Here is a 26,705-nt window from a genome sequence, read left to right as displayed (position 1 = left end):
CTAGGTTTTCTGGATGACCCAGCATGCCAAATCATCTAGATATGTAACCGCCCAAGGAGTTCACCTTGCCTGCTGCCTAGACAGGGCCAACTCATCAAGACAGGGGAATTGCAATAGAGAAAGAATAATTCACGCAGAGCCAGCTGTGAGGGAGACTGGAGTTTTATTATTACTCAAATCAGTCTCCCGAGCATTCAGAGAGCAGAGTGTTTAAGGATAACTTGGTGGGTGAGGGGAAGCCAGTGAGCCAGGAGTACTGATTGGTCAGGGATGAAATCATAGGGAGTCAAAGCTCAGTCAGTTCCTGGGTGGCGGGGAGCCACAAGATTAGTTGAGCCAGTTTACTGATCTGGGTGGTGCTGGCTGATCCATCAAGTGCAGGGTCTGAAAAATAGCTGAAGCACTGATCTTAGGAGCAGTTTAGGAGGGTCAGAATCTCGTAGCCTCAAGCTGCATGACTCCTAAGCCACCATTTCTAATCTTGTGGCTAATGTTAGTCTAGTACCCAGGCAAGGAGGAGGTCTGCTTGAGAGAGGACTGTTACTGTCTTTGTTTAAACTAGAAACTAAAAGTTTCTCTAAGTTAGTTCCAGGAATGAACAAGGACAGCTTGGAGGTTAGACATAAGATAGAATTGGTTAAGTTAGATTTCTTCCACTGTCTCAGTCATAATTTTGCAAAGGTGTTTTCGTATATGCACCCTACAAGTCAGGAAGCTGGTTATCTTTCTTCACCTTTGGGCTATCATTATGGAATGAATCTTTCTTTCATCCTCAGGCCACCAGTGCAATACAGCACAACAGGAGCCCCGGCATGCAACGCTCGGATCAGAGGGGAAGAGACTGAGCTTGGCCTAACTGCAGGAGGCTGTTTGCTACTGACCATGGGGTCATTACAGCCCCAACCCAGCTCATGTTCTTGGCCATTTACCTCACAGGGGTGGTTCTGGGCAGCACCCAATCACAATTACAGAGAAGGAGGCAGCTGTAAATCACTGCTTCTCCCTGACCTTAAGCGCCTGACCAGAGGCTGTCCCAGCACCTTTGGGAGGGGTGAGACCGGGATGGAATTATACAGAAAGGCTGTCATGAGCACAGCTGTGCTTCAGCAGGGGATGCAGCAGGAAAAGCAATGCAGCAGATACAGAAGCTGAGGGTGAGAGGTTATAGTAGCAAGATCAGGGACCTATCTGTCAGGAGCAGCACCTTGCCTGGATCACAGAGCAGTTTGGCCGACCCCACAGCTGGCTAAAGAAATCCAACCAGCAGGACAGGGCCTCCAAACTACACAAGATCATGACTACAGAGAAATCCAAATATCCCTGGGGTTTCATTTAGACAGCAACCTCCAGAGGGGTGGCAGAAGTTTGGGGCTGCGCTGAAGGTCAAATGCCAGGTCCTCATGCCCAGCTATCATGTGTCAACAGGACGGGACAGCTGGATGTTCAAGCTGCTGACCTGTGCGATGGCGTAATCCGAGTTGTTGGTGGCCTGCATGCCTTCATTCCCACTGATTCCCACACCCACGTGGGCTGTCTGGATCATCCCGACATCATTGGCGCCGTCTCCAATGGCAAGGGTGATGGCCTTTACCCGCTTCTTCACCACATCCACTATCTCAGACTTCTGCAGAGGAGAAACTCTGTGAGAAAAGAGAGGGAAATCAGAACTATGCACGTCTTTCCAGAGGAAACAGCTATAATCTACATTCCACTGCATTAAAAGGACAGTTACTTCATGGTCTCCAAATTCAATGCATACATTTTATGCTCACGTGCAAAGAAGCTTTCAGAACACAGTAGCCTGTGGCTTTCAAGTATTTGCCAACTTCTCAGATGAAATACACAACAGAAAACTAACTTAAAACACAGCCTATCTGTGATCACCCTGCTCGGCGAGAGGCATCTGCACCAACTCCTCAGGGGTACATGTGCCCTGTTGAATGATAAAGGCAGTCAGGCTAGTTACAGGGGTCTTCGGAAATGTCTTTCCAATAAATCAGAAACAAGCAGAGACCTCCTTTTGCTTTATGGTACATCCATATACAACCTAGGGCTGGCAAGGGAATTTTCTGCAAAATCTGCTTTCACAGAAGGAAAAGGAAATTTGCAGGGCATGAGAAAGTGTAGAAAGAGGACTGGGGAAAGAGGAAAGAAAAAAGACTTCTCTACGCCCACCCCAGAAAAGGAAGCTGTGTTTCAAGGACAGCCAAGGCAGAGGATTTGGGATGGAAGTCAACGGGTAGAAGTCTCCCTTTGCTCTGCCACGCAGAAGCACAGCCCAAAAGGGGGCGAGAAGGTCAGCCCTTGCATAGCAGGAGAATCAAAGATGGCAGGCAAGCTTTCCTAAGTCCTCAAGTTGTCTGGGGAAAGGACAGTACAAATCTGTGGGGTCTAAAGCAGAGGGGTATTCATGATAATGAAGTGCTTATTCAGAGTGTAAGACCAGAAAACACAGCAGCATGAAGCAAAGAGCAGCATCCCAGCATCTCGCGACTGACGGACTCCACATTCTGAATTGGTAAGCCAATGCTTGATTTGGGGAATTTACAGGTAAACTCATGAATCATTTAAACACCACCCCCCCACACACAGAGTAAACACAAAGTAAAAGATTTTTCTGGATTTCCCAGAGGTCTACTGGCCACACCCACATATGGACTTCACTCATCAGCTAGAATGAATACTCAAAGATTTGCCCAGTAAGAACGTCATCGCGCACAAAGACACCTGTTCCAAACAGAAAACCTAAGTGCTACCTGACACCTCATTTTACCAACTTGAGAAAGAAATGCATTTGGTGAGACAGCAAACCAAATGTAGAACAGTGTAAAAGGCCTTTGCTCGGTGACAAAGATAAAAACTAGAAAGTTAGAAAAACATAATGAAAGGACTTTAGGAGCCGGTTTGTACAATCTGAACTCCCTTTTACCATTTTCACAAGGGTTTGCAATGGCAGCAGTTAGATGCCTGCTGGAGTAGGTGCAACCACTGCACATTATTATAAATTTTGTTGTTACTGAGCATATTTAAGAATACTAACTCTTGCCAGGCATGGTGGCTCACACTCCAGCACTTTGGGAGGCCGAGGCGGCTGGATCACAAGGCCAAGAGATCGAGACCATCCTGATCAACATGGTGAAGCCCCATCTCTACTAAAAATACAAAAAAATTAGCTGGGCATGGTGGCGCACACCTGTAATCCCAGCTACTCAGGAGGCTGAGGCAGGAGAATTGCCTGAACCCAGGAGGCGGAGGTTATGGTGAACTGAGATCGTGCCATTGCACGCCAGCCTGGGTAACAAGAGCGAAACTCTGTCTCCAAAAAAAAAAAAAAATTAACTCTGTCATTTGGGGCTAGAACAGGAAAAGTGTAACTTCTCTTACAAATATTTGGAATGCTGAAATATAAAGACATAGTTGTCTTTATATTATATATATATGTCACATCCTTCCTCCCAAAGCTCTGTTGCTGCTCACTACATATTCTCAGGTTCTTCAACCATTATTTAATAGGCATGTTTCAGAGCTTGCAAAATAGCCTCCAAGTATATTCTTTTAGCCAACTGAAAGCAGAATAGGACAGAATCACCATCTCCCTGGTAGCAGATGCAAGATTCACTTTAACGTGGCCTAAAAGAAAGTTACTTGAACTTTACCACTGATTATCAATAAAGCCTCTAGTCAACTCCACAGAAGCATTTTTAACATGAAGGGATATTAAGCTGTATCTAGTCCCTCCTAGTTTGTGCAAGTGCTACTTGAAGCTACGGGCTGCTCTTTTAGGCAGAGGCAGTCCACAGCTGTAATTGGCTACACAAAAGTGATTTCTCATTTTATTTTTGAACTCCACAGAACCACAGAACAAATATGGCTGAACAAAACAACCTGGGAGGCACAGTTAAAGGCCTGAGTCTGACCTTTTCCTGTGTACCACACCTTAACCATTTAAGCAGGGAAAGGAGGTCCATGAGACCCTGCTTTTCATGAGTGGAATCGGGGAAATGAGAACCAGCCACCTCATGGGATGCTTGTGTTAAATATAGGGAACTCCAAGTTTCTCTTCAAAGAATCAGTATGACAGTGTGTTCAGCTCTCTTATTCTTTTTTTTTCACTGTTTTTTTTTGAAATGGAGTTTCGCTCTCGTTACCCAGGCTGGAGTGCAATGGCGCAATCTCGGCTCACCGCAACTTCCGCCTCCTGGGTTCAGGCAATTCTCCTGCCTCTGCCTCCCGAGTAGCCGGGATTACAGGCATACACCACCATGCCCAGCTAATTTTTTGTATTTTTAGTAGAGACAGGGTTTCACCATATTGACCAGGATGGTCTCGATCTCTTGACCTTGTGATCCACCCGCCTCGGCCTCCCAAAGTGCTGGGATTACAGGCTTGAGCCACCGTGCCCTGCCCTCTTGTTCTTTAATTCACCATTTTAAAGCTTAACTTCCTGGTTCTCTTCACCCCCTTGCCTCTAGTTTCAGTAAACAACTTTCCCACTAGTCCTAATCAGTAGTTCACATCTGTTCCCCTGGTCACCTGCTTTGACCTGAGTCACCCCTCGTCACCTGCTCTGACCTGTTCCTTCCTGCCAAACTACCTACCCCACCACGCCAGCTCATACCCCTGCTCTCTTTAAAATAGCCAATCATATTTAGTTTAGACTGTGCGGTGCAACCCTAGCTGCTAGGGGAACAACACAGCAGTAGCAGCTACCTGTGTCAGGAATACGAACCCATTCCCCTCCCTTGTCCAGGTGTGCACTGGCCATTGCTCTGTCTGTGAGATGCACCCTTCTATAGAAGTAAGTTGCCTTGCTGAGGAAATTTATACTCGAGTGCTACTTTTGTGGCACCAAAAATGTACATATAACAGTTGTGATGTATTAATGTGAAACCAGTGTGTTGATTAGCAAGTATAAAGCAATTGTATCTCTTAGTACACCTTGCCCATGATATGTGAAATATCTTAACTGTTGGAAAAACAAAGCAAAATAAAACAAGACCGGACACCTCTGAGAACTGCATGCCATCAGACTTGTGGTTCCCAGCTGGGTATGCAGGTGCCCTGGGGATTAAAAGGTGGCTGGTTCTCATTTCCCCGGTCCACTCATGAAAAGCAGAGGCTCATGGACTTCCTTTCCCTGCTTAAATGGTTAAGGTGTGGTACACAGGAAAAGGTCATACTCAGGCCTTTAACTGAGCCTCCAAGGTTGCTTTCTCCAGCCATATTTGGTCTGTGGTTCTGTGGAGTTCAAAAATAAAATGAGAAATCACTTTTGTGTAGCCAATTACAGCTGTGGACTGCTGCTGCAGCAGAAGTTTTTAATTTTTGAGGGAAATACAGCAGCAACTCTCAGGTAACAGTGCAAAATACTAGCTGGAAGTAGCTCACAGTTTCGACAATAAATCACACTGCACCCCTTTTCATGATATGTCTTAAAGAAGCTGAGCTCTCGTGGTGGTGATGATAAAATGCAAATGCCTTGTGAAAATCAATGTGGAATAGAAAATGAGCAAGGCAGCAGCTATGCTTACCCTAAGGTTTGAGAAGTCATGCAGCACTAACAGGCACATCACCACATGCCACTGTCAACAGTAATGATTATTTAATGATGGAGGAAATAAGGATTATTTCTTTCAGTGTATGTCTTTCAATGACATTATCGTTTCATATGTCTGCTAAGTTGTTGGGTCATAAATACTTCTTATATTATTTGACTTTACCTCCTTAATAATTAGAAACTTAAGTTTTCCTTTTGGTCTAAGGGCTGTGCAAAGGAATTGCTGAGACACTGAGGACATAGTGGATCCAGAGTCTGGATTCCTGTGATTGATTACATTAATCACTTTTTAATCAAAATTATTCACTCATTGAGGCAGAACCTCACTAAGGAGGCCATTGCTTAATCTGCAAACTCCTCTTCTGCAGCCATGAAAGTATCACAAGAGAGCATAAAACAGAAAGTTAAACAGGACTCGGCAAGCCTGAGGCTACGACTCCTTGAGTCCATACGTCACCCAAGTGATCAAGCAAGCTGGCCTCTTCATCAGCAAATGTGAGGTGGTCTGGAGAGAAAGGAAGCCCACAGGCAGAAGCGTTGGCCATTTCACACTGCAGGGGTTGGAATATCACGGGAGTGGAACAGGAAAGGATCTAAACAGACCTGGAGTTTTCTTTGAGGTTAAAGTTGTTGGCTTTCTATTAGGGAGGTTAGTGATAGGTCAACCAATGGGAAATGAAGAGCAAGTCAAATAGATTCACTGGGCTTGCCACTCTGGGATGTGGATCTCAAGTAAGTCAAGACAGGATTCCAGTGGCTTAAAGTACAATCTATGAACATTCAGCAGCTGCCTTTCCCAAGAAGCAAAAATAAGGAGAAAACCCAAGCAGGGTATATAAAGCAAATCATACCACAGTGTTTTAGAGCATGAAGTTCTCATCAAGGATTTATTATGCCCTCAGCTATAATGCTTTGAGAAAACATAATTCTAGCACACACTAGGGGTTCAAAACAGATGTCCAACAGCTAATTTCTACAAAACTGAAGAAGCGCCACTCATCTTTAGCCATATGCAGTATTTTAGTGTACTAAGTTGCCAGGAAGCACAAGCTGGCTCTTTGTTAATCTTAGCTTGTAACTTGGAATCACATGCCACACTTAATAAGTATTCCCAACATATAATAATTCAACCTATAAAATAAAAACTCCAGACCACAGCTGAGCCAAGCTAGGTGCTTGGGGGCACTTCTTTAACCTATTTTGGTGTACTATGAATAGAAATAAAATCCAAAAGCATTCAGTTGACTGGAGAAGTATTCTATCTGCTTTTTTGGCTAATACAATAGATTCTAAAATGAAAAATAAGTTTTTCTGCTGAGATTTAAAAAAAATTAATTCCTGGAGTATCTCATCTTATGAGATACATGTCCCTGAAATTTAAAAACTAGTTTTCTAAAGTTATTTCAAATATAGCTCTTAAGTGAAACCTTGGGTAACTGCTTTAATAGAACTAATAATCATACATTAATTTATCTGATATACATAAATCCTGCTCTCATAGTTTCTAATTCTGATCTTACAATATCATCTGGCAAATCTAAGCAGATTCTTTATCTCCTCCAATCTTACCTGCCCAGTTATCAAAGAAGGGCTGGATCTCGATTGCAGATTTGTACACTGAGCTCCCTTGAGCCAGAGAGGTCACAAGGAACTCCACCCAGGAAAACCCAAGAGGCCCGAAACACTTATTAATTAACTAGACTCACAAAATTCTTTCACTATCTGGATTTGAAAACATCTTTTTTTTTTTTTTTTTTTGAGACGGAGTCTTACTCTGTCGCCAGGCTGGAGTGCAGTGGCGCAATCTTGGCTCACTGCAACCTCTTCCTGGGTTCAAGTGATTCTTCCGCCTCAGCCTCCCGAGTAGCTGGGACCACAGGCGCGTGCCACCACGCCCGGCTAATTTTTGTATTTTTAGTAGAGACGGGGTTTCACCATGGCCAGGATGGTCACGATCTCTTGACCTCGTGATCCGCCCGCCTCGGCCTCCCAACGTGCTGGGATTACAGGCATACATCTTTATTACATATAGCAGTCCTTATGACTAAAAGGAAGTTTGAAGACCACTAGATCTTGAGTTTCCAATTTTAAGTGGAATCAATGAGTTTCCAATTTTAAGTGAGCATCAGAATCACCCAGAGAGCTTATGAAGGTACAGCCTCTGATCAGGAAGTCTGGGCTGGGCCTGTGAATGTGCATTTCTAACAAGCTCCCGGCTGACATTGATGCTGCTTGTCTCTGGTGAAACTCAAGTCACCAGCACTGGCCTAGACAATATTACAAGTTCTTTGTAGTACAAATGTTTTCTAGCTAACCTTGAATCTCCATAGCATAAGATACGTACACGATTTCTACAGTGACAGTTAACAATTACAAAAACATTGAATTTCATCCCCTTTCTTAAAGTTTTGCATATGCAGGTTTTTCTTCTTTTTTTGAGAGTTTTGATCTTGTTGCCCAGGCTGGAGTGCAACGGCATGATCTTGGCTCACCGCAACCTCTGCCTCCTGAGTTCAAGTAATTCTCCTGCCTCAAACAGAAACCCAGAAAACATACATTTTGTTTGACATTTCATTAAAAATATTCTTTTAATCTGAGTGTCTCAAATAAGAAGGTGGTAGGGGCAGAAACTAACCAAAATATGACAAACAAGACTTCATAAGTTGTTTTTTGTAATTACACAGAAACCAACTTATCAATACCAAGCCTAAAACACATGATATCTAACCATAAATAAAGGGCTACTAATATATCAGAAGATTTCATTTGAAAAAGTGTTCATTTTCCTGTTGAAAATACTATCCTATGAAAAGGATTTTCTTATTAAAATAGTTATTTAAATAAAATATAACATCTTTTTCACAGCAGTCAGACAAAAACTTCAGTACCTTTAAAAATCTCATAGCTTGGCCGGGCACGGTGGCTCAAGCCTGTAATCCCAGCACTTTGGGAGGCCGAGGCGGCTGGATCACAAGGTCGAGAGATCGAGACCAACCTGGTCAACATGGTGAAACCCTGTCTCTACTAAAAATACAAAAAAATTAGCTGGGCATGGTGGCGCGTGCCTGTAATCCCAGCTACTCAGGAGGCTGAGGCAGGAGAATCGCCTGAACCCAGGAGGCGGAGGTTGCGGTGAGCCGAGATCGCGCCATTACACTCCAGCCTGGGTAACAAGAGCGAAACTCTGTCTCAAAAAAAAAAAAAAAATCTCATAGCTTAAGCAGACAGATATACAAACACTTGGTATCTGAGTCTAAAATCTAAAATTAATTAACCAATCCTATTTAGCAAATGCCTTCATGGCTGACCACATCCCTTCTGACCACTGTGTTCTTTCTTGAGATGCATTTAGTACATTTGTGCAGGACACAGCTCAGATGTTCAGGCCTTCTGGACAGTGGTTCCCTCTGGAACATCGGTGCTCTGACCCAAGTTGTGCGGCCCTCTCAAAACTTAATCTCATGTCCCAGATTTTGGTATATTTCATCATAGCCCTAAATTCTAAAAGTAGATAATTTGGGCAGCTTGGAATGGTCCCTAGAGCACAGTGGCAGATATAGAATTTGGAGTTGGGAGGGCAGTAGTGGAAACGGATGGTAGCAGGGGTAGGAGTGCATTCAGGTGAGCCCAATAAGTACCTGTGGGTTAGCTTATTCAGAGGCATAAAGAAAGAAAATTTCAACTCAATGGCTCAGTAGTTCTAAGGTAGATGTAAGTGCTCCCTCACTATAAAAACTTACACATGGCAAAGAGCTGTAACTAAGGAAGCTGTAAGAGTGTGCCTTTGAGAGATGCAACAACTAAGGAAAGGTGAAAGCAGTTCAGGTTTTATTTCAAAGAATGCAGCATTTGACCAAGAGGCAGCCTCACAAGGGCTGAGTCTAAGGTGGGACATATTTTGAAAAGTTAGGTGAGTGCTGACAGAGAAAAGAACAATCCATGAGCCAGTGGGTTTCAGAGTGAATACATGCACCTGATTGTTAAATGAGCCATGTGTGCAGACTTTCAGGGATGAGCATTTCTAGCTTTGGTTGCTTTTGCAGCAAAAAAATTCTGGAAACCCTATCCCAGTATTTCCTATAAAGATGAAGGTGTTATGGCGCCCCTCCCATGGAAGCATTTCTCGGAATCCTTAAACATTTCAAAACCACATCTGAACATAAAAGATGGGATTTCCTACAAAATGCCATGTGACCCAAGTAACCATTCTTTCCCTAACACCATCAGCTGCACCATGAAAGAGCAGTTAGGTAATACAAAAGTTTTGGAAGATTGGCTTCCAAATTATTTAATCAGTACATTTCTTTCCATAACCTATTCAACGTAATTGGTTATATCCATCCTGGGGGATTATGTTTTTCTCTCTAACCTTCACAAGGACAGAGATGACAACTTTCATTTCTTTTCTGTCCTTCCCTTTCCTCACCCTTCCCCAAATGTCTAATTTAAGATTTGTACAGCAGACATTCGATAAATGGTGACTAACTACCAAAATCATAATTCCAAGACTAGTTACAACTCCACCCATAATTAAGTGTAATGGAAAAAAATACAGTTCTATTTAAGCAAAATGATCTTAACTTTCATATAAACAACAGACCTAGGAACATGCTATTAGTGTGCAATTCTGAAAGCCTACTCACAGATGGAGACAATGAAAGGAATACATAAATGACTGGCCACGTCTGTGAGATCTAAATGCATCATTCATCGAAGGCAGATGAAACACCCCACTTGTACTGTGATTCAAGAGACAGACATCATTACATCGTTTGCAAACCTCCTGACCAACATGCTAGCAGTTTTGATTCCATTTTCTACAAATACCTTTAAAAACATTCTATGCCTTTTGTGAAAGCTTTTTTTTTCTTTTCTTTGTTTTAGACAGTCTTGCTCCATCACCCAGCCTGGAGTGCAATGACACAATCTCAGCTCACTGCATCCTCCACCTCCTGGATTCAAGCAATTCTCCTGCCTCAGCCTCTCAAGTAGCTGGGATTACAGGCACGCACCACCACACCCAGCTTTTTTTGTTGTTGTATTTTTAGTGTATATATATATATATATATATATATATATATATACACTAAATATATATATAAATATATATATATATTTTTGTTGTTGCATTTTTAGTGTGTATATATATATATATATATATATATATATATATATGTGTTGTATTCACCATGTTGGCCAGCCTGGTCTTGAATGCCTAACTTCAGGTGATCCACCTGCCTCAGCCTCCCAAAATGATGGGATTACAGGCATGAGCTGCCCTGCCTGGCCTTGTGACTTTTAATGACATACGGCTGACAATAATCTTTGTCCTTACAAAGGCTCTCCTGGGAAAAGCTAACACCTAAGCTTAGTATTTCCTGGCCTCTTTGGATCATAATGCTTTGACTATTTTAAGCCCCGCCTCAGCCCCTACATAACACCTCACATAAGCACTTTGAGGGCCTAAGAGACATAAGAATTTTGAGGGCCTAAGAGATCGCAGCTTACCGAGGGTTCAAAAGTGGTCTTGGGGGTGTTGCACAATGCAAATCATCCAAACAAATTCTTATATTTAAGTACCTTAACGTGTGTGTGTGTATATATACACTAATGTATATTATATTTTATATACATATACGTTTTTTTGAGGCAGGATCTCTTTATGTTGCCTCTCAAACTCCTGGTCTCCAGCAATCCTCCTGCCTCAGCCTCCCAAGTAGCTGAGGCTACAGGCATCACTTTGCCAAGCTTAGCTCAACCACCTATTTGCTCTTTGTGCAATGATTTAAGCCTAGAATCAGATTCCATCACAATAGAATACCTCTGTAATATCTTTGTACTACAAATGACTATTCCACACAGTGCCCAGTAGAATAACCATATAACTTGCTGATTGACTAATATGACATATGTATATCTCATTATTGGTGATAAAACATACATGACATAGTGATGAACCCTGATGTTATCCAGCCACCCTTGGGAAATACAGGTCAACACACTCCAGGATTTGTTGAGAAAGTAACCTAAGAGCACAGATGTACTGACAGCATTATGGCTGAAACATGATGTTTTGATGATATCCACCAAATTTTGACAATACCAGCCATAGGTCCTTTCTCTTTGGTGACACTGCAATTGAACAGGTGCTAACAACACAGCAGGAGTCTGTGCGAAAGAGAGGGGAGAAGCAGGCAGCTGTGCAAGATAAATCTTGCTTTTTATCTCAGTGCTGCAATTCCATGGTAATTTTAGGAATTTTAACACATATATTTGAGCATATTAAATTCAACTTGTGGAAAGCTTGAAATTTTACAGCATCATGTAAGTACAAAAATTATTTAACACGGTAGAAGTATCGTTTTTCAAAAATACTAAGGCTAAATATTTCCATATTCCAAAAGAGATTCTTTATGACTCAACTTTCAAAAACAGGATTTGAGCTCTTCTTCACACTCCACAAATAAAGAGATTTCAGAACCTATTGTTTATGTTAATATACTACTGCAAAAATATATTAACATTTCCTAGTAATTTCCTTGTTGTGTAAAGGGTTCATTTAACTAGTTTTCGCTATTTAATAATAATATGAAGTTTAATTTTAATTATTTCAATGTTATATACACCTCCCGACATATACACACAAAATATAGTCTTTGTTCTACAAATCCTTTTAGCAGCCCTTGAAAAAAACCTTGCTAGTGTCTTAAAGTATAAAGTAAAGTAATTTGAAGACTAGCTATTCTGTTTACCTGAATATACTTTTATATGATGACTAAATCCTGATTACAGGCTCTAATAATTTCCTTTAAAATGATTTTTTTGCGGGGGGGTAGAGTCACCCAGGCTGGAGTACAGTGGCACGATTTCAGATCACTGCAATCTCCACCTCCCGGATTCAAGTAATTTTGCCTCAGCCTCTCAAGTAGCTGGGATTAGAGGCACACACCTCCATGTCCAGCTAATTTTTGTATTTTTAGTAGAGATGGGGTTTCACCATGTTGGCCTGGATGGTCTCCATCTCCTGACCTTGTGATCCACCCGCCTCGCCCTCCCAAATTGCTGGGATTACAGACGTGAACCACCAAGCCTGGCCAAAAACCAAAAATGTTTAACGGGAAGAAGCCGTAGCCATTTAGAGATGAGGCATATATATGGCCATCTCTCTCAATAGATATTTTATTGCTCTTTGTTACTACACGATGACTTGTGACTGCTTTCAGCATCCTACAAGCATTCTCTTCTTTGAACCAGGAGTTACAGATCAGCCATCGTACAGTTGTTAGTGGCGAGGGCAACTTGATATTCTTTATTAACCGAACAAAACCCTTAAAACTCGATCCTGCACTAGAGCCGTAAATGCTGCCTCTGCAGCTGAGACTTGCAGAGGGGCTCTCAGAAAAAAGGAGGACACCGTGTCTGCTCAAGATCAGTTTACTCCACAACTGAGAAAGGGCTCCCTTTGAAATAAGGCTACTTTGCTCGGGGGTTCAGAATTTACGCATCAGTACTTGCACCTGTGACAATTTTATCGCATGTCCAAAAAACAGAACAATTAAAGTGGCACTCTGACAGCTTCTGAAAATCTGACGTCTCTACTAAATGATGTGGAATGTATTAAGGTCTGGGCAAGCGCATTTTATGTAAAAATTGAATGGGATGTATGTTGTGAATTACATGCAGTTTTATAGTCACTAAAATCAACCGGTTATAGTCTGTCTCTTCCTGCACCAGACTGAAAAGAATGGAGCACTCTAGGAAGGCTAGGATTTAAATAAAAGATATTAGATCCTTCTGTTCCCAGGCTGAAACGGGGATTAGAATAACACACTTAAATACCTTAATGTTTTTAGCACAAAAAGCATTAATTTGATACCTTGCTTCCTTGAAATGCTTTATTAAGGCCCCCAGGACTCTCTCAGGAGTGTCTGGCTTCCTCAAAGTTAACATACATGTATTATGCTCCACCGCACATTACACTAGTATTTCAAAACAGCGTGCCTGACCTCTGCTGTGGGGAAGGTGGGAAGAGGAATGAGAACCAAGAGGAAAGCTGAGAAGTGTTTGAGTTTTGACGTTTCAGAGCAAACTTGTGGCTCCTGTAGGACCAGGCATCATGAGCTCATGCGCCGCTGAAAATTAATGACAACGGAGACGCTTAATACACTGGATGATTTTAATTAGGCCTGCCCTTCACCCATCACCTGGGCACAGAACAAAAGCTCTGATTACCAATCCCATATCTATACCAAACTGTAACTTCCTGCACTCTGGAAAAAGTGAGCAGGCTATCCAGTTCTGACCTTCACCTCAGCCCTAATCCAAGCAATTAAGAGACCCCAGAGTCACAGGAACAGCAACAGCCAACACCACTTGTGCCTCACACTCAGGGAGGGAGTCTGCAGATTAATACCTCTCTCTCCCTCTTTCTCACTCTTTCTCTCCCTCTCCTTCCTTCCTTTCTCTCTCTCTCTTTCTTAACTTGGAAGTGGAATTTCTTGGACGGGAAAGGAGATAAGTTACACAAAGCTCCTTCTTCCAAGTAGCATACACAACTTCTAAAACCTAAAGACTGTTTAACAAGCCACTTATTCTAGATCTCAATATCGGGAAATGATAATGCTTTTCTTTTCCATGATCATATATATAAAACTGTTTTAAAAACTGGAGTGTCATTCTACCATTCCAAAAATGGAACATGAAAATGACTTCTAATGATTCTATATGTCTGCTTACATCCTGGGGAATGACAGAGAAAAGATGGACAGACAGACTTCAGAGAGATGTAGTGGTGGTGGCAGGCGGGTGAATACAGGTACAATGGTCAACCACATGGGGGTCTGCATATAGAGAGAACATGAACCCCAAGACATTGTGTATCCATAAAAGAAACACATTTTCATAGCCAAGTACAACTGTAGTTAACATAATCTAATGTAAAGGTTATTTTCCAATTTGCTCTACTAATCGAGTAATACCACTGTAATCGCACTTGCTGGGTGAAATCTGATCTGAAATGTGGTTGGCTCTCTGCTTCGGTTTCCATAATTAGGCTCTGAGCTACTTGGTGTTAGGCACTTGTTTGACTCATCTTTAGATCTCTTAGCACCAAACACAATAGATAACAAACAAATATTTGTTGAATTGCCCACATTTTTTGCAATGGTTTTTGGACTTAAAACACAGCTCTTTTTTCTTTCTCCTTCTTCTTAATTTTAACTGTTTCCATTTCATGTTCAAGAACACACTTACCATATGAAATGAGTAATGATCACCTCGTAGTTTTTGATCAAAGGGAGTGAAAGGTTAAGGCTGTGAGTTTATTACAACCCCTGTTCAGAGAAGCCAAATCTCAACCTTTGACACCACTGGGTGGCTATAAGTATGTTTCAGAGTAAATTAACGCGAGGACAGCCATGTTTATCAGGTTACCTCATTTTGTGAGTTAACAGCGCAACCTAAACATCAAGTACGCCATTGTGGTGGCTTAATGGGTGGGGTCAATACTGCCGACACCTGCCTCACTCACCTGGGCTGGAAGCTGCAGCATGGAGCCAGCAGGACCATGCGCCTTCAGAGCAGAGCTAGTCACTGAGCTCAGAAAGGAGATAACGGCCAGAGTGAGCCAGACACAGAACCACCCGGAGAGGGGGTGGGGTACCAAAGGGGGAGTTGAGAATGAAGAACATTCCAGCCAAAAACTTGAGAAATGAGGGGCTTGGGGGTCACGAACACATGTAACAGGGGCTCTCAGCTGACTAAGAAAAGGCTTTTACTTCTTATGCTGTAAAGATCTTGAAATATCATACCTGTGCCTTACAATTACACTCTCCTCTCAGCCGAATATGGGAGTCATCAACCCAACTGTGACTTAACGTGATAGAGGAAGAGGCTAAGGCAGTGGAGCAGCAAGCAGCGTGGCAGAGAACACCCTCTCTTCTGCACACACGCACACACACACACACAGAGGCAGAGTATTTCACTACACTGCACTGGCACATGGATAGAATCTAAAGTAGTAACAAGTTTGGTGGTGTAATCTTTTCCCCAAACCACGTAACGAAATGACCTGCCATCCACTTAGATGAGAGTGACCCAGTTTCCAGGGCACAGTGGCAAGTGCCTGCTAGGTCTTGGGGCTCTGGTGATAGGAAACTGAGGAAAGCACGGGCGTGTCCACTGGAGCCTCAGGAGCTGATGCCTTTTCTTTTTCTCCTATGGCCAACCTCCCAGAGTAGCACGAGGTCCAGACCAGATTCTGTGACCAGTGATCCGAGGTGACAAGAACCAACATGTGAGAAAAAGCCTTTATGATCCTGTGGGCTACTTGGAAAATTCCATCCTCCTCCCACCACCCCATCCCCTGGAGAGTAGGTACAATGTCTCCCCTAGAGGTTTCAGTGTGTGCTGCGGGGCAGGAGAAAAGAATTCCATGATGGCAATGTGTGAACAAATGAACAAGGAGGAAGGGTTGGGAACGAAATGTGCTGAGCAAGAAGGATTCGTGGGATGGGCTGCACAGGGGTTCCCTGACTCTTCTTCACCAGACGGACCTCTTTCCTGGTCTTCTTTTTCCTCCTCTGTGAAGAGACCAATTAGGAGGATTTCTACTGTCCCTTAAGCCAGAGCCTATGCTTTTAAGTTGAAAATAAAAATATGGGATTCAGTAATAATGATAGGAGCAACAGCAAGTGCTGATTTACTGCATACTATTTGATCATCAGTAACTGGGCTAAGTGCTTTCCATGCATTGGCTGTTTAATCCTAAGCGCAACTCTTTAAAATTAGTGCCGTAATTCTCTCCATTTTACTGGTGAGAAAACCCAGCTCAGAAAGATGGACACAGTGTGCCCAAGGTCACAACCTCACAAGTGGCCAAGACAAGACCTAAACACAAGCGGCTTCTTGTTTAGGCTCCACAGCCTCGCCCACTCTGTTACATTCTTTGATTTCTTCAAAACACACATTTGGAAGCTTTCACACAATTCTGCTGAGCAATTGGGCCACAGGGGATGTGGGAGACAGAACCCAGGTACAAGAGCTTTCACTCCCAACACTGTAAGAATCCAGCAAAGGAGCCATGACCGTACCACTTCACTCCAGCCTGGATGACACAGAAAGGCCCTGTCAAAAAAAAAAAATCCAACAAAGTTACCTAATCTTCCAATTCAGAGTTTTCTGCTTATAATATGGGGACACCGCCATTGCCATCTGCTTCACAAGGTAACCATTAAACTGAATAAGTGATAAAGATGGATGAAAGGTGAAAAAAATCTATCCTGGCTGCCACCTGGCTCCTGGAGTAGGTGTCTCTGCTGCTTGCTGTCCTGGAGTGCCATTCTCCCCTTCTCTGTGAGGATACCAACCAGGCTCAGAGCTAATCCTGGCTGGGAATGTCCTTCCCCTCTCAGCACCTGGCTTTAAGGCCTCTCAAGGTCTTCAGGATGGAGGTGGGAAGAGAACCGGGAAGAGAAGAAAGTCTTGGCTGACGTGTCCCTGTTTGAATTTATCTCCCTTCCCTTCATGTCCTGCGTCAGACTATCTCCATGTCTAATTCTATATGGGGTTCCTTTATATGCCAACCTATTGTATTATATTACACATTCCCACTAAAATTATCACTCACTGGATATGAATAACACAAATAAGATTGTTAGTTCTTCCAGGGGAAAGATTACGTCTTCAATTTTTAATTGCCCCTCATCACACAGAATGCTTTGCACACAATGGCTATTGACGGTTTCGCCTATGTGAATAAGATTGCAGCAATAACGGAAACAGTTTTGATAAGCAGTATGAGGGCCACAGGACACAGCTGGGTTTGGAGATGGATTCAGGAAGCTAGAAGGAACTTTGGCAGGGTCAGTACGTCTCCCTTTCCGTAGCTTTGTGCCTGGGTGAAGCTGGAAGCTACAGTGGAGAGGGCCTGCCTCTGGAGGTGGAACTGTGATAGTACCATCAGTCGTCTTGATTGATTAGAACTGCACATTTAGCTCAACCTGACCTGATGCCCTAAAACAGTATCAGCTGTTCACAAGAATAGATTACAAACATACGAACATGTGTAACTGCATCATCCCCTCAAGCAATGCCAAACACAGCAAAGTGACTCTTTTCCATTCACATGCTGGAAATAGTTTTTCCTCTTACTCTTACCTCCCCAAAAAGCAAATCCGCAAATAATCCAGTCCAGATGCAATTAGCATAAGTAGAAATCTAGAAACAGTTTTTAGCTGAGAAAATGGATAGATACTGTCATAAAATAAATTTTGAAAAATCCTAGGTAAAATAACACCAGACAATTAACAAGTGAAAAACAGAACTGTCCACTCCAACAGATGGCCATTTTTCTTAACCTAAAATCTAATTAAATTTTTATAATTATTCTCTACCATCATAACCTGTCTTTTGCTATATTAAAAAACAAAAGTACTTTATCTCTGAAATAATTCTTAAGTATTATAAAAACTAAATTAAAAATTGTTTTTGTCTTTATATTTGACTAGAACAATTTTTTAAAACGAGCTAATACCACTCTGTGTTTTGACATCAGATAATTCTCCAAGATTCCCTTAGTTACATGGGGCTATATTTGTGCTATAAACTAATTAGTGTTCTTCTAATCGAAGGTATTAATTTCCAGTCAAAGGAAAATCTTTCAACATTTTTGAAAAGATAGTTTTGACTGTCTTCCAAGAAGCTATTTGTAGCTGATTAAGTCATATCAGTAAAACCTGGAAAAAAAAAAAACCACACATTGATTTTTTTTTTTTCCATTTAAAATGTTTAAAAGGTGAAGTTTTCCCTACAATGCAAACAGACATTTCTTCCTGTAATGACGAGTGCTGAGTCTGGGCAGCTGGCATGTAGTATGCCTGCTCTGTTCAGGGACAGGGCCAGTTCGTTTTTTGTCAGTTTTCTTTGTACATTTTAGGATTCTTTATCAGCATGTAATGAAGCTCAGGTCGTTAGTGGAACAAAGAAAAATATATTAAACAACCCAGCTATGCATATGGCAACAAACTAGTCAACCCACATAAATGCACCAGGCAGTTAAGGCTGATGTGCAGAGATAGCCTGCGGCCTCCAAGGCGTTACGCAGGGATAAGGCAGGGCTATCCGTCTTGACTGAGCAAATGGTATCTGCAGTGCCTAATGGCTCATTGACTAAGTCACACAGACACCATGCTAAGTGCAAGGGGTGTAATTTCTTTGGAAGTCCTTGAGTGAATAAAAGAGAGGAAAAATATGCATGGATGTTGGCTTAGTACACTTTAACAGTAATTAGGAAATAGCAATTTTCTATTTCTTCCAGATGTAGTATGACAGAAACAGACTTTTCCTTAACTCTGGGGGCTGCATTTTGACACAAGTGATGTTTGTCTTTTGGGTGCACCCCAAGCACTCAGCAAACTGAGGCCCTTCCACAATCAGGGAGCAACACATGACTCTCATGTGGCTGCTAGTTCCAAAGACAAAATATCTCTAAGGGAGAAGCTGGGAAAGGACATCACCGAACTCAGAAGCCATCCCTCCAGGTTGAGGCTGATTTTCCCTCTGTGATCTCCCTGCAATACCAGCACCATGTTTGCTGTCTTCCCAACATGGCCCTTGTGGTGTTCATCTCAACACCTGGTAGGGAGCTGGCACTCAGAGAGTACCTGTGGACTGACCTACTGCACTAGAATGAGATTCTCAAATTTGCAGCTATGTATTGCTGTACTCTGTAGAAAGGCCAACAGAGGACTATGTGCATCAAAGGGAGAAAAAGCCAATAACCACACAGGCCAGAGTGTCTGGCCAACATTCACATGAGTCAGCACTGCACTGGAGGCTGGAAATAAGCTAGCAATGGCTTTATAAATGATTGTGGGTCGAGCTAAAGGGCAGCTGTGGGACCACACCCTGTAAGTGTTAGCACCCAGTTTGTCGGCTCCCCACCTTCCAGATTTCCCTGCCACTTTTGCTCATACAGTGTTCTTGGAAGTGCTGTGGCCCATCGGGTTACCCTTTCTCTGAGCAGTAGTGCCCTATGCCCACTCCTCCACTCTGCCCTGTCTGTCCCTTCTCTTGGCACAAGAGCTTAAGGGCCTAGCTTGCTGAAGGAGACTGAGGGAGGGCATAAAGACCCCACAGCAACCAGCACTGGTGGTGGCCCCCAGGACTCCACACTCCAACAGGGGAGAGATGACCTGTTTATAAGTCACTACAGTAAAAACTGTTATCACACACAGCTCAAAGACACACCAGAGGGTGGTGAGCCAAAAAGAATCTCAGGTGAAGGAAACACTTTGAACAGAGTTTGGCAACAACAAAGTAGACTAATATATTACATAACTCTGGTGTGTGGGCAAACAAGCACTGGCCAGGCGTTAGAGGCTGCATCGAGCTATGCTTGCGTTGCCGCTGCACTCCAGCCTGGGCAACATAGTGACACCCTGTCTCTAAAAACCAAACCAAACCAGCCTGCATATGTCCATTCTTTAGAACAACACATTGTACCTCTACTGCACTCTCAAGGACCTGCCGATGAACAATGTGCCTATGACCTTGTCTACTTATCTATTTACTTTCTTAAGATAAATTTCTTTTCCAGACCGGAGTGCAGTGGTGCAATCTCAGTTCACTGCAACCTCCACCTCCTGGGTTCAAGTGATTCTCCTGCCTCAATCCCCCACGTAGCTAGGACTATAGGCATACACCACCACTCCCAGATAATTTTTGCATTTTTAGCAAAAATTGGGTTTCACCATGCTGGTTGGGCTGGTCTCGAACTCCTGATCTTAACTGATCCACCTGCCTCGGCCTCTCAAAGTGCTGAATTTACAGGGGTGAGCCACCTCACCTGTCCTCTTAGGATAAATAGCCAAGCTGCCTATTCAGAAGTTATGCATATGTAAAATTTGTATTCAGATTGCCTTTATGTAGGATTGCATCAGCATATATGCCCATTGGCCCATCTCTTGCCTTGGCCTCCCAAAGTGCTGGGATTATAGGCATGAGCCGGAGCCACTGCACCTGGCCCTCACTACCTATTGTTGAATGAAGAAAGCAAGTTACAACAGTATATGTACAGTAGCATCCAATTTTAGACACATACATACATATACATGCAGCAAGTTTTATTGCTGCATGTATATGTATGTATATGTCTAAATGATTTAGAGAGAAAATGATTTAGAAATTAGTTTCTAAATGTCTCTGATTTAGGTGTATTATTCCTTCATTTTGTTCTTTCTGCTTATATTATTAACATAGATTACTTTTGTAAAGAAAAAGCAAATAAGTTATTAAAAGCAGTGTAAATAACAATTCAGGCCAGGCTTAATCCCAGCATTTGGGAGGCCAAACTCCTGGGCTTAGGTGGGAGGATTGCTTGAGCCCAGGAGTTCAAGACCAGGCTGGGCAACATAGACCTTGTCTCTAAAGTAAATTTTAAAATTAGCTAGTCATGGCAATCACGCCTGCAGTACCAGCTACTCAGGAGGCTGAGGCAAGAAGATCACTTGAACCCAGGAGTTCGAGGCTGCAGTGAGTAATGAATGCGCCACAGCACTCCAGATTGGGTGATGGAGTGAGACTCTGTCTCTAAAAAAAAAAAAAAGATCATAAAATAAAATACATAAAAAATAAATACACTTCAATGTATTCCAGATTTCTCTTTTAAAGCTTCCATATTCCATATTCCTCTTTTAAAGCTTTATAATCCTTGCCTAAAATGCAGACATTTCAGTGATGCTACATTACAGGATATTTCCGACATAACTTTCCAAGTACAAGGTATTTGAAGAAGTCCTAGAAAACAAGATGTGGCCATTTCTTTGCACTGTGACTTTACCCTTCTGGTAGGCACTGTAGCCAAGCTGCTTCCTACAGTCTGGGGCCCTCGGCACATCTGTTGATGAGGTTGAATTCAACGTAAGCCAAAGTATGGGAGGTTGACTTAGCTCCTTTCAAATAACCACAGATAATCTCTTTGTAGGAGAATCAGGAAACCCACCAAATAAATCACATTTGCACAGTAAGCTAAATTTTATCAGGAAAATGGAGGCTTTGTCCACCAAAGACAGCAGTGCTAGCTGTGAGCCCACGGGTACCTTTGTCACTGAGGCTCCCGAGCTCTCTGTGAGTGCTCCGATGCACTGTGATACCGAAAACCTCAAAGACTTCAATTCACCCTTAGACCCTGGACAGAGAACACAATCTCAGGCTTTAAATGTGGTCACTAGGAATACTTCAGTGAACTGTACATGTAATTCCAAAAAGATTTCTACTTTTTCCCCAAGCAACTCTTTCATAACAGAAGTTTTATATACATAGAGCAGAAGAGGATTTTTCCTTGCACGCTTTTTGATGCCTATGTGCTTGTATAAACTCGATGCCAAAACTACACAAACGAGGTGCCCGCTGACAGGGCCCCAGGCTCCCCACACTTCCTCTTTATTACTTGAACACATATGTTCCTGAAATCGCGTCACTAGTGGGGAGAAGGGCCGTTGCTGAACTTAAAATATCTACTGCAATCTGGAGCTAGGCTGAAACCACTGGCCTTCGGAATGGGAGAGCCGGGCAGAGTGACACCGAAGCAGGTGGGAGTCAGAATCCCGGGGAGCGTTGTGGGGAGCGAGGCTGCTTCAGTGTGGGGTTGCGGCCCAAAACTGTGACAGAAGAGACTAACCAGGGAAGAGGGAATACTAGAAGAGAGACTGCCACAGTTAGGGCCCATGCTCCTGGTTTGATGACTCTACACACAGGTGTGTACTATTTTATTTGGTCTCCTGAAAAGTCTAGCAACTACTCCAGAAAGCAGCCCTCTGAGAAATGCAGCGTGCTCTGCCCAGGTCAGGAGCCACTGTTTGGACACTGGCCTGTCTTCCATACCTACTGGACCAGTGACCCTTCAGAGAAGACTTCACCAACGTCTCCTTACTGTGGCTTTAGAGGGACACAAATAAGTAAATAAATATTGAGACAATCAGATTATTTCTAAAGATAAACTTGGTTGTATCATATACAAATGGGAGCTGACATACATGCAAATAATTCTTCATTTTTTAACTTTTGTTTTGTTTTTTAGAGATGTGGTCTTCCTATGTTGCCCAGGCTGGACTCAAAGTCCTGGACTGAAGCAATCCTCCCATCTCAGCCTCCTAAGTAGCCAGGACTAGTGGTATGAGCCACCATGCCTGGCCAAATAATTATTTTAAAAACAAACTTAGATGTCAACAATTAGAAACTAAGAAAACAGTATGACAGTTGTCATCCATCATTTGTTCTCCTCAATAATGACCAGAACATCCCATTTTAACTTCATTTCCAGTTTAAAGAAACTCGGAAGGAACACGAGTTGGCTGCTGCCTGTCTACACTGCAGCCTTGCACTCTTGCTTAAATTCCCCCATCCCCCTTGCCCCAGGAGCAGCCTAAGTTCTGGCTCCGCAGCCGCTCACTCAAGGGGCTTCCTGACTGCCCCCACCTAGCACGGCCTCCTGCTCTGACATCTATGTGATAATGCCTGCATCAGAACTGCCTGCTGCCCACAGCCCCCACCACTCACATTCTTACTGCTCTGCTTTGCTCTGGACAAAATCCCCACCACATACTCCCTCAAATCTGGGCTCCCCTCAGCTAACTTCAGCTCCATCTTGAAGACCACCACCAATGTCACCTCCTTTCTGGTGGGGTCCTCTGATGCTTCTCTCATCTCAGTCAGGCCCTCCTTCCCCACTGCCAGCTTCACTTCCCCGTCCTCCACTCTCTTCCCATCAGAATACTCAGCTCATGCCCAGAAACCACCATTTCCAAGCCTGTCCTCCCAAACGGACTGATTCCTGCAAGGCAAAGATTTCTTCTTTTGAGCATCTGCAGTGTCTCCCAAATGCCTGGCCCACCTGCTGCCAATAGTTAGAAATGTGTCAACTTTTATTTCACAAAAGACAGAAGAACAAGCTAAGGATCCAGAATTTCATGTTAGTCAAAACGATTCTGCTATCTGATATCTCAGTTGGCATTATAATTTCATTGTCCTCTGACTACAAGCTATAGTGAAGATACACATTTCACCTTTGAAGCTTCATAGAAATGTTTGCCGATTTTAATCTCCACATACTGCTACCGAAATGCCTATGTGTCTATACATGGTGGTGATGGGGTCACTCTTTACAAATACTAAAAACACTAAAATAAAAAGGAGAAAAAACATTTGAAAAATGCTATAACCCAAACCAGAATAGCTGCTAATACAAACAGGCCCCTTCCCAAATGTAAGCGGGTCACGAGTAATGGCTCACCTCAAAGTGGCCGCAGCGACACTGTTTACTCTGCATTTGAGGCTTAAAAGCGTTTTAGTTGATGAACGGGCCCTGAAGCAGAAACATCCAAACCCATGCTAATGCCCAGCAGAGCAGTAACTTCTTTTGATTAATTTGCCAGTACTGAAAGCACAAGAAAGAGATCAAACCACGTTCTGCACTAAACAATTAAACAGCCAGCCGTGCCTCCAGTGTGGTGTGCGTCAGGATGAAAGCTGGACGAGGTCGAATGAAAAAGCAACAAATATCTTACATTGATTAATGCTTATACAATTTTTTCCCCTTAAATGTCATAACATTTCATTGAGTGCTTGAACCAAAGAGTTTGTGTAACATTTAAAACAAAAAAGAGTTCCAAAAGCTTAAGAAACTTCAGATGTGTCCTGAGGAGAAAAATCAGGTCATTCCAAACAGTTCTAAAGAACATTCAAACACTTTGGCAGAACTTTGACCAATTTGCTGAAATATCTTCAACATAAAACAGCATGGGGGGAAAATTCTATCACCTCTTTTCATCGAAAAATAATTTTTCTATTATGAATGAAATTGTTCTTAATTTAAACTGGCCCATTCACAATGTCCAATACTATCTATAAACACCATTTTGGAAACCCAGAGCTTAAACAAATATGATGATACAAATATATCTCTACTTAGTAATTTTTTTAAAATTGGAATTTAAACCATACTGTGATTCCTAAATCAGAATGAATTACAAATGTTAGTAGTCAGCCCTCATAGATTTTCTGAATGATTGGCTGAATGAATTTTTTAAAACCCAATAAATGTCTTTGTAATAAAACAAACTTTATATACTTGTAGAAAATATGTGAACAAAGCCACGTATTTTCAAAGCCACATAAAAATGTCAGCTTATTGTAAAGTCAAACTTGGCTCATTTGACATCTCTGAAGAACATTTCTTGGTAATTCAGTGTTATTTTAGTCAATGTGGGCTGCAACTCTGTCCTAATCTGTAAAATGGAGCTGATCCATACTTTGGGGGATTTTAAAGATTAAATGAAATTTTATCTCTAAAGCACACATCCTCAAACTCTTCCCTAAACCAACCCCTCCCCATGCACTCTGTCCCTAGGTGATGCTAAACTCCCTGCAGAGCTTTTGGTCTACTTAGAGCACCTCCACGTGTCTAACTCCTGCTCCATGACTGAGCTTACCTCCTCAGCTCCAGCACATACTGTTCAGCAAGAGTTACCAAGCATGTGGAAGACACGAAACAAACATAAATAAAAGGAACCTCAGGATACCCTTAGCTACATCTGCCAAACAATTAGAATTAAAGCCTTTATACTTTCAAACTCCTATGTAGAAAGACCACAAAAATTTGGAAATGCAACACTAGAAACTGCCTTCTCTACTCACCTTCCCACCATACTGTCCTCCTTATGAAGACGGGAGCCAAGGAGCACAGACAGATAAGACCTGTTTGCCTGCTCAAGCACTATGACTGTAACAGGCACTAATCCCCTATTACTACCATTGAATAAATACATGAATTGTAGCTGAGGTGGACCTAAGTTTCTATTAATCCCTACTTCCAATTTTTTTTTTTTTTTTTTTTTTGAGATGGAGTCTCACTCTGTCGCCCAGGCTGGACTGCAGTGGCACAGTCTTAGCTCACTGCAACCTCTGCCTCCCAGGTTCAAGCAATTCTGCCTCAGCCTCCCAAGTAGCTGAGACTACAGGCACCCGCCACCACTCCAGGCTAATTTTTGTATTTTTAGTAGACACAGGGTTTCACCATATTGGCCAGGCTGGTCTCGAACTCCTGACATCGTGATCCATCCACCTTGGCCTCCTGAAGTGCTGGGATTACAGGTGTGAGCCACTGTGCCCAGCCCAATTTTCTTATATGTATACAGGAAAACAAAAATTTGCTATTTTAGATCTTTCCAAAGACAGTGACACCCTCCCTTAGAAAACAAGTTAAAAACACTTGGATGAGATCAGGAAACATAAGGAAAAGGAGCTCTCATTTTACAGAGGAAGCAGAGGCATGCGGGACAGAATGGCCATAGGCTCTGTGCTTCACCACAATGGAGCAAAATATATATAAGGAAAAGGAGCTCTCACTTTACAGAGGAAGCAGAGGCACATGGGACAGAACGACCATAGGCTCTATGCTTCGCCACAATGGAGCAATATATCTTCTATCTATGAAGCTTTGATTGCAGGGATATTTTGAAAGCACAGACCAAAAAGCTGGAGATAATCTACCAGAATATTTAACATATAAAATTAAGAATGACCTATGAATTATTCCACACCGATTTTGACTCTTGTTATAAAAATTGGTTTTCACTCTGACCTATTTATGTGGTTCAGTCTTCAACACAGTTTTCTCTAAACACTTCAGTTAGTATCGTCATATTTTTAGCTCTTGAGGCAAAGCATCGTTGTTGCTATTGGGGCATGAATGAATAATGTCTGTCTGGGGAAGAGAAGGTGCTGGTCAAGTTTCCTTTCAGTGTGGGATCATCAGCTTTCTCACACATGAGCAGGAAACATTATAGACTCAACCTGGGTCCACTGTTTTCTAACTATAATGCAATTTCACAAATATTTGAACATCTCTACTATACAGAGCAGCCTCAATTATTTTCCTACAAAAATGCCATTACATATATAGAAAGGACCGTAGAAGTCTTTCCACGTTCAAATTCAAATTCTTTAATCAGCTTCATTCTGCAGAACTTTATTTGCCTACGTGCTAGACTCACTGTTCTCATTTCCCAAGTTAAATATCCAGTGAGATGCGCAGCCCTTGCCATCCATCCTGCTTTAAGCTCACGTCAGTGTGCAAATTCCTGCAGACATC

General features: G+C 42.5%; 1 protein-coding gene across 8 annotated transcripts in view; it reads right to left on the bottom strand.

Moving 5' to 3' along the window:
• ATP8A2 (ATPase phospholipid transporting 8A2) overlaps positions 1-26,705 on the bottom strand; it is a 660,345-nt gene that overhangs the window by 258,724 nt on the left and 374,916 nt on the right. For all 8 annotated transcript variants that reach the window (XM_035302377.3, XM_078375201.1, XM_078375203.1 and 5 more), the window contains one exon: positions 1,457-1,640. In XM_035302377.3, coding sequence (XP_035158268.1) covers positions 1,457-1,640 — 184 coding nt within the window. The remainder of the gene's footprint in view (positions 1-1,456; positions 1,641-26,705) is intronic.

This window comes from Callithrix jacchus, chromosome 5 (assembly GCF_049354715.1).
Source record: "Callithrix jacchus isolate 240 chromosome 5, calJac240_pri, whole genome shotgun sequence".
NCBI classification, from domain to species: Eukaryota; Metazoa; Chordata; class Mammalia; order Primates; family Cebidae; genus Callithrix; species Callithrix jacchus.
Note: the sequence above shows the minus strand (reverse complement) of the source record. Positions and strands in the feature narration are given on the sequence as shown.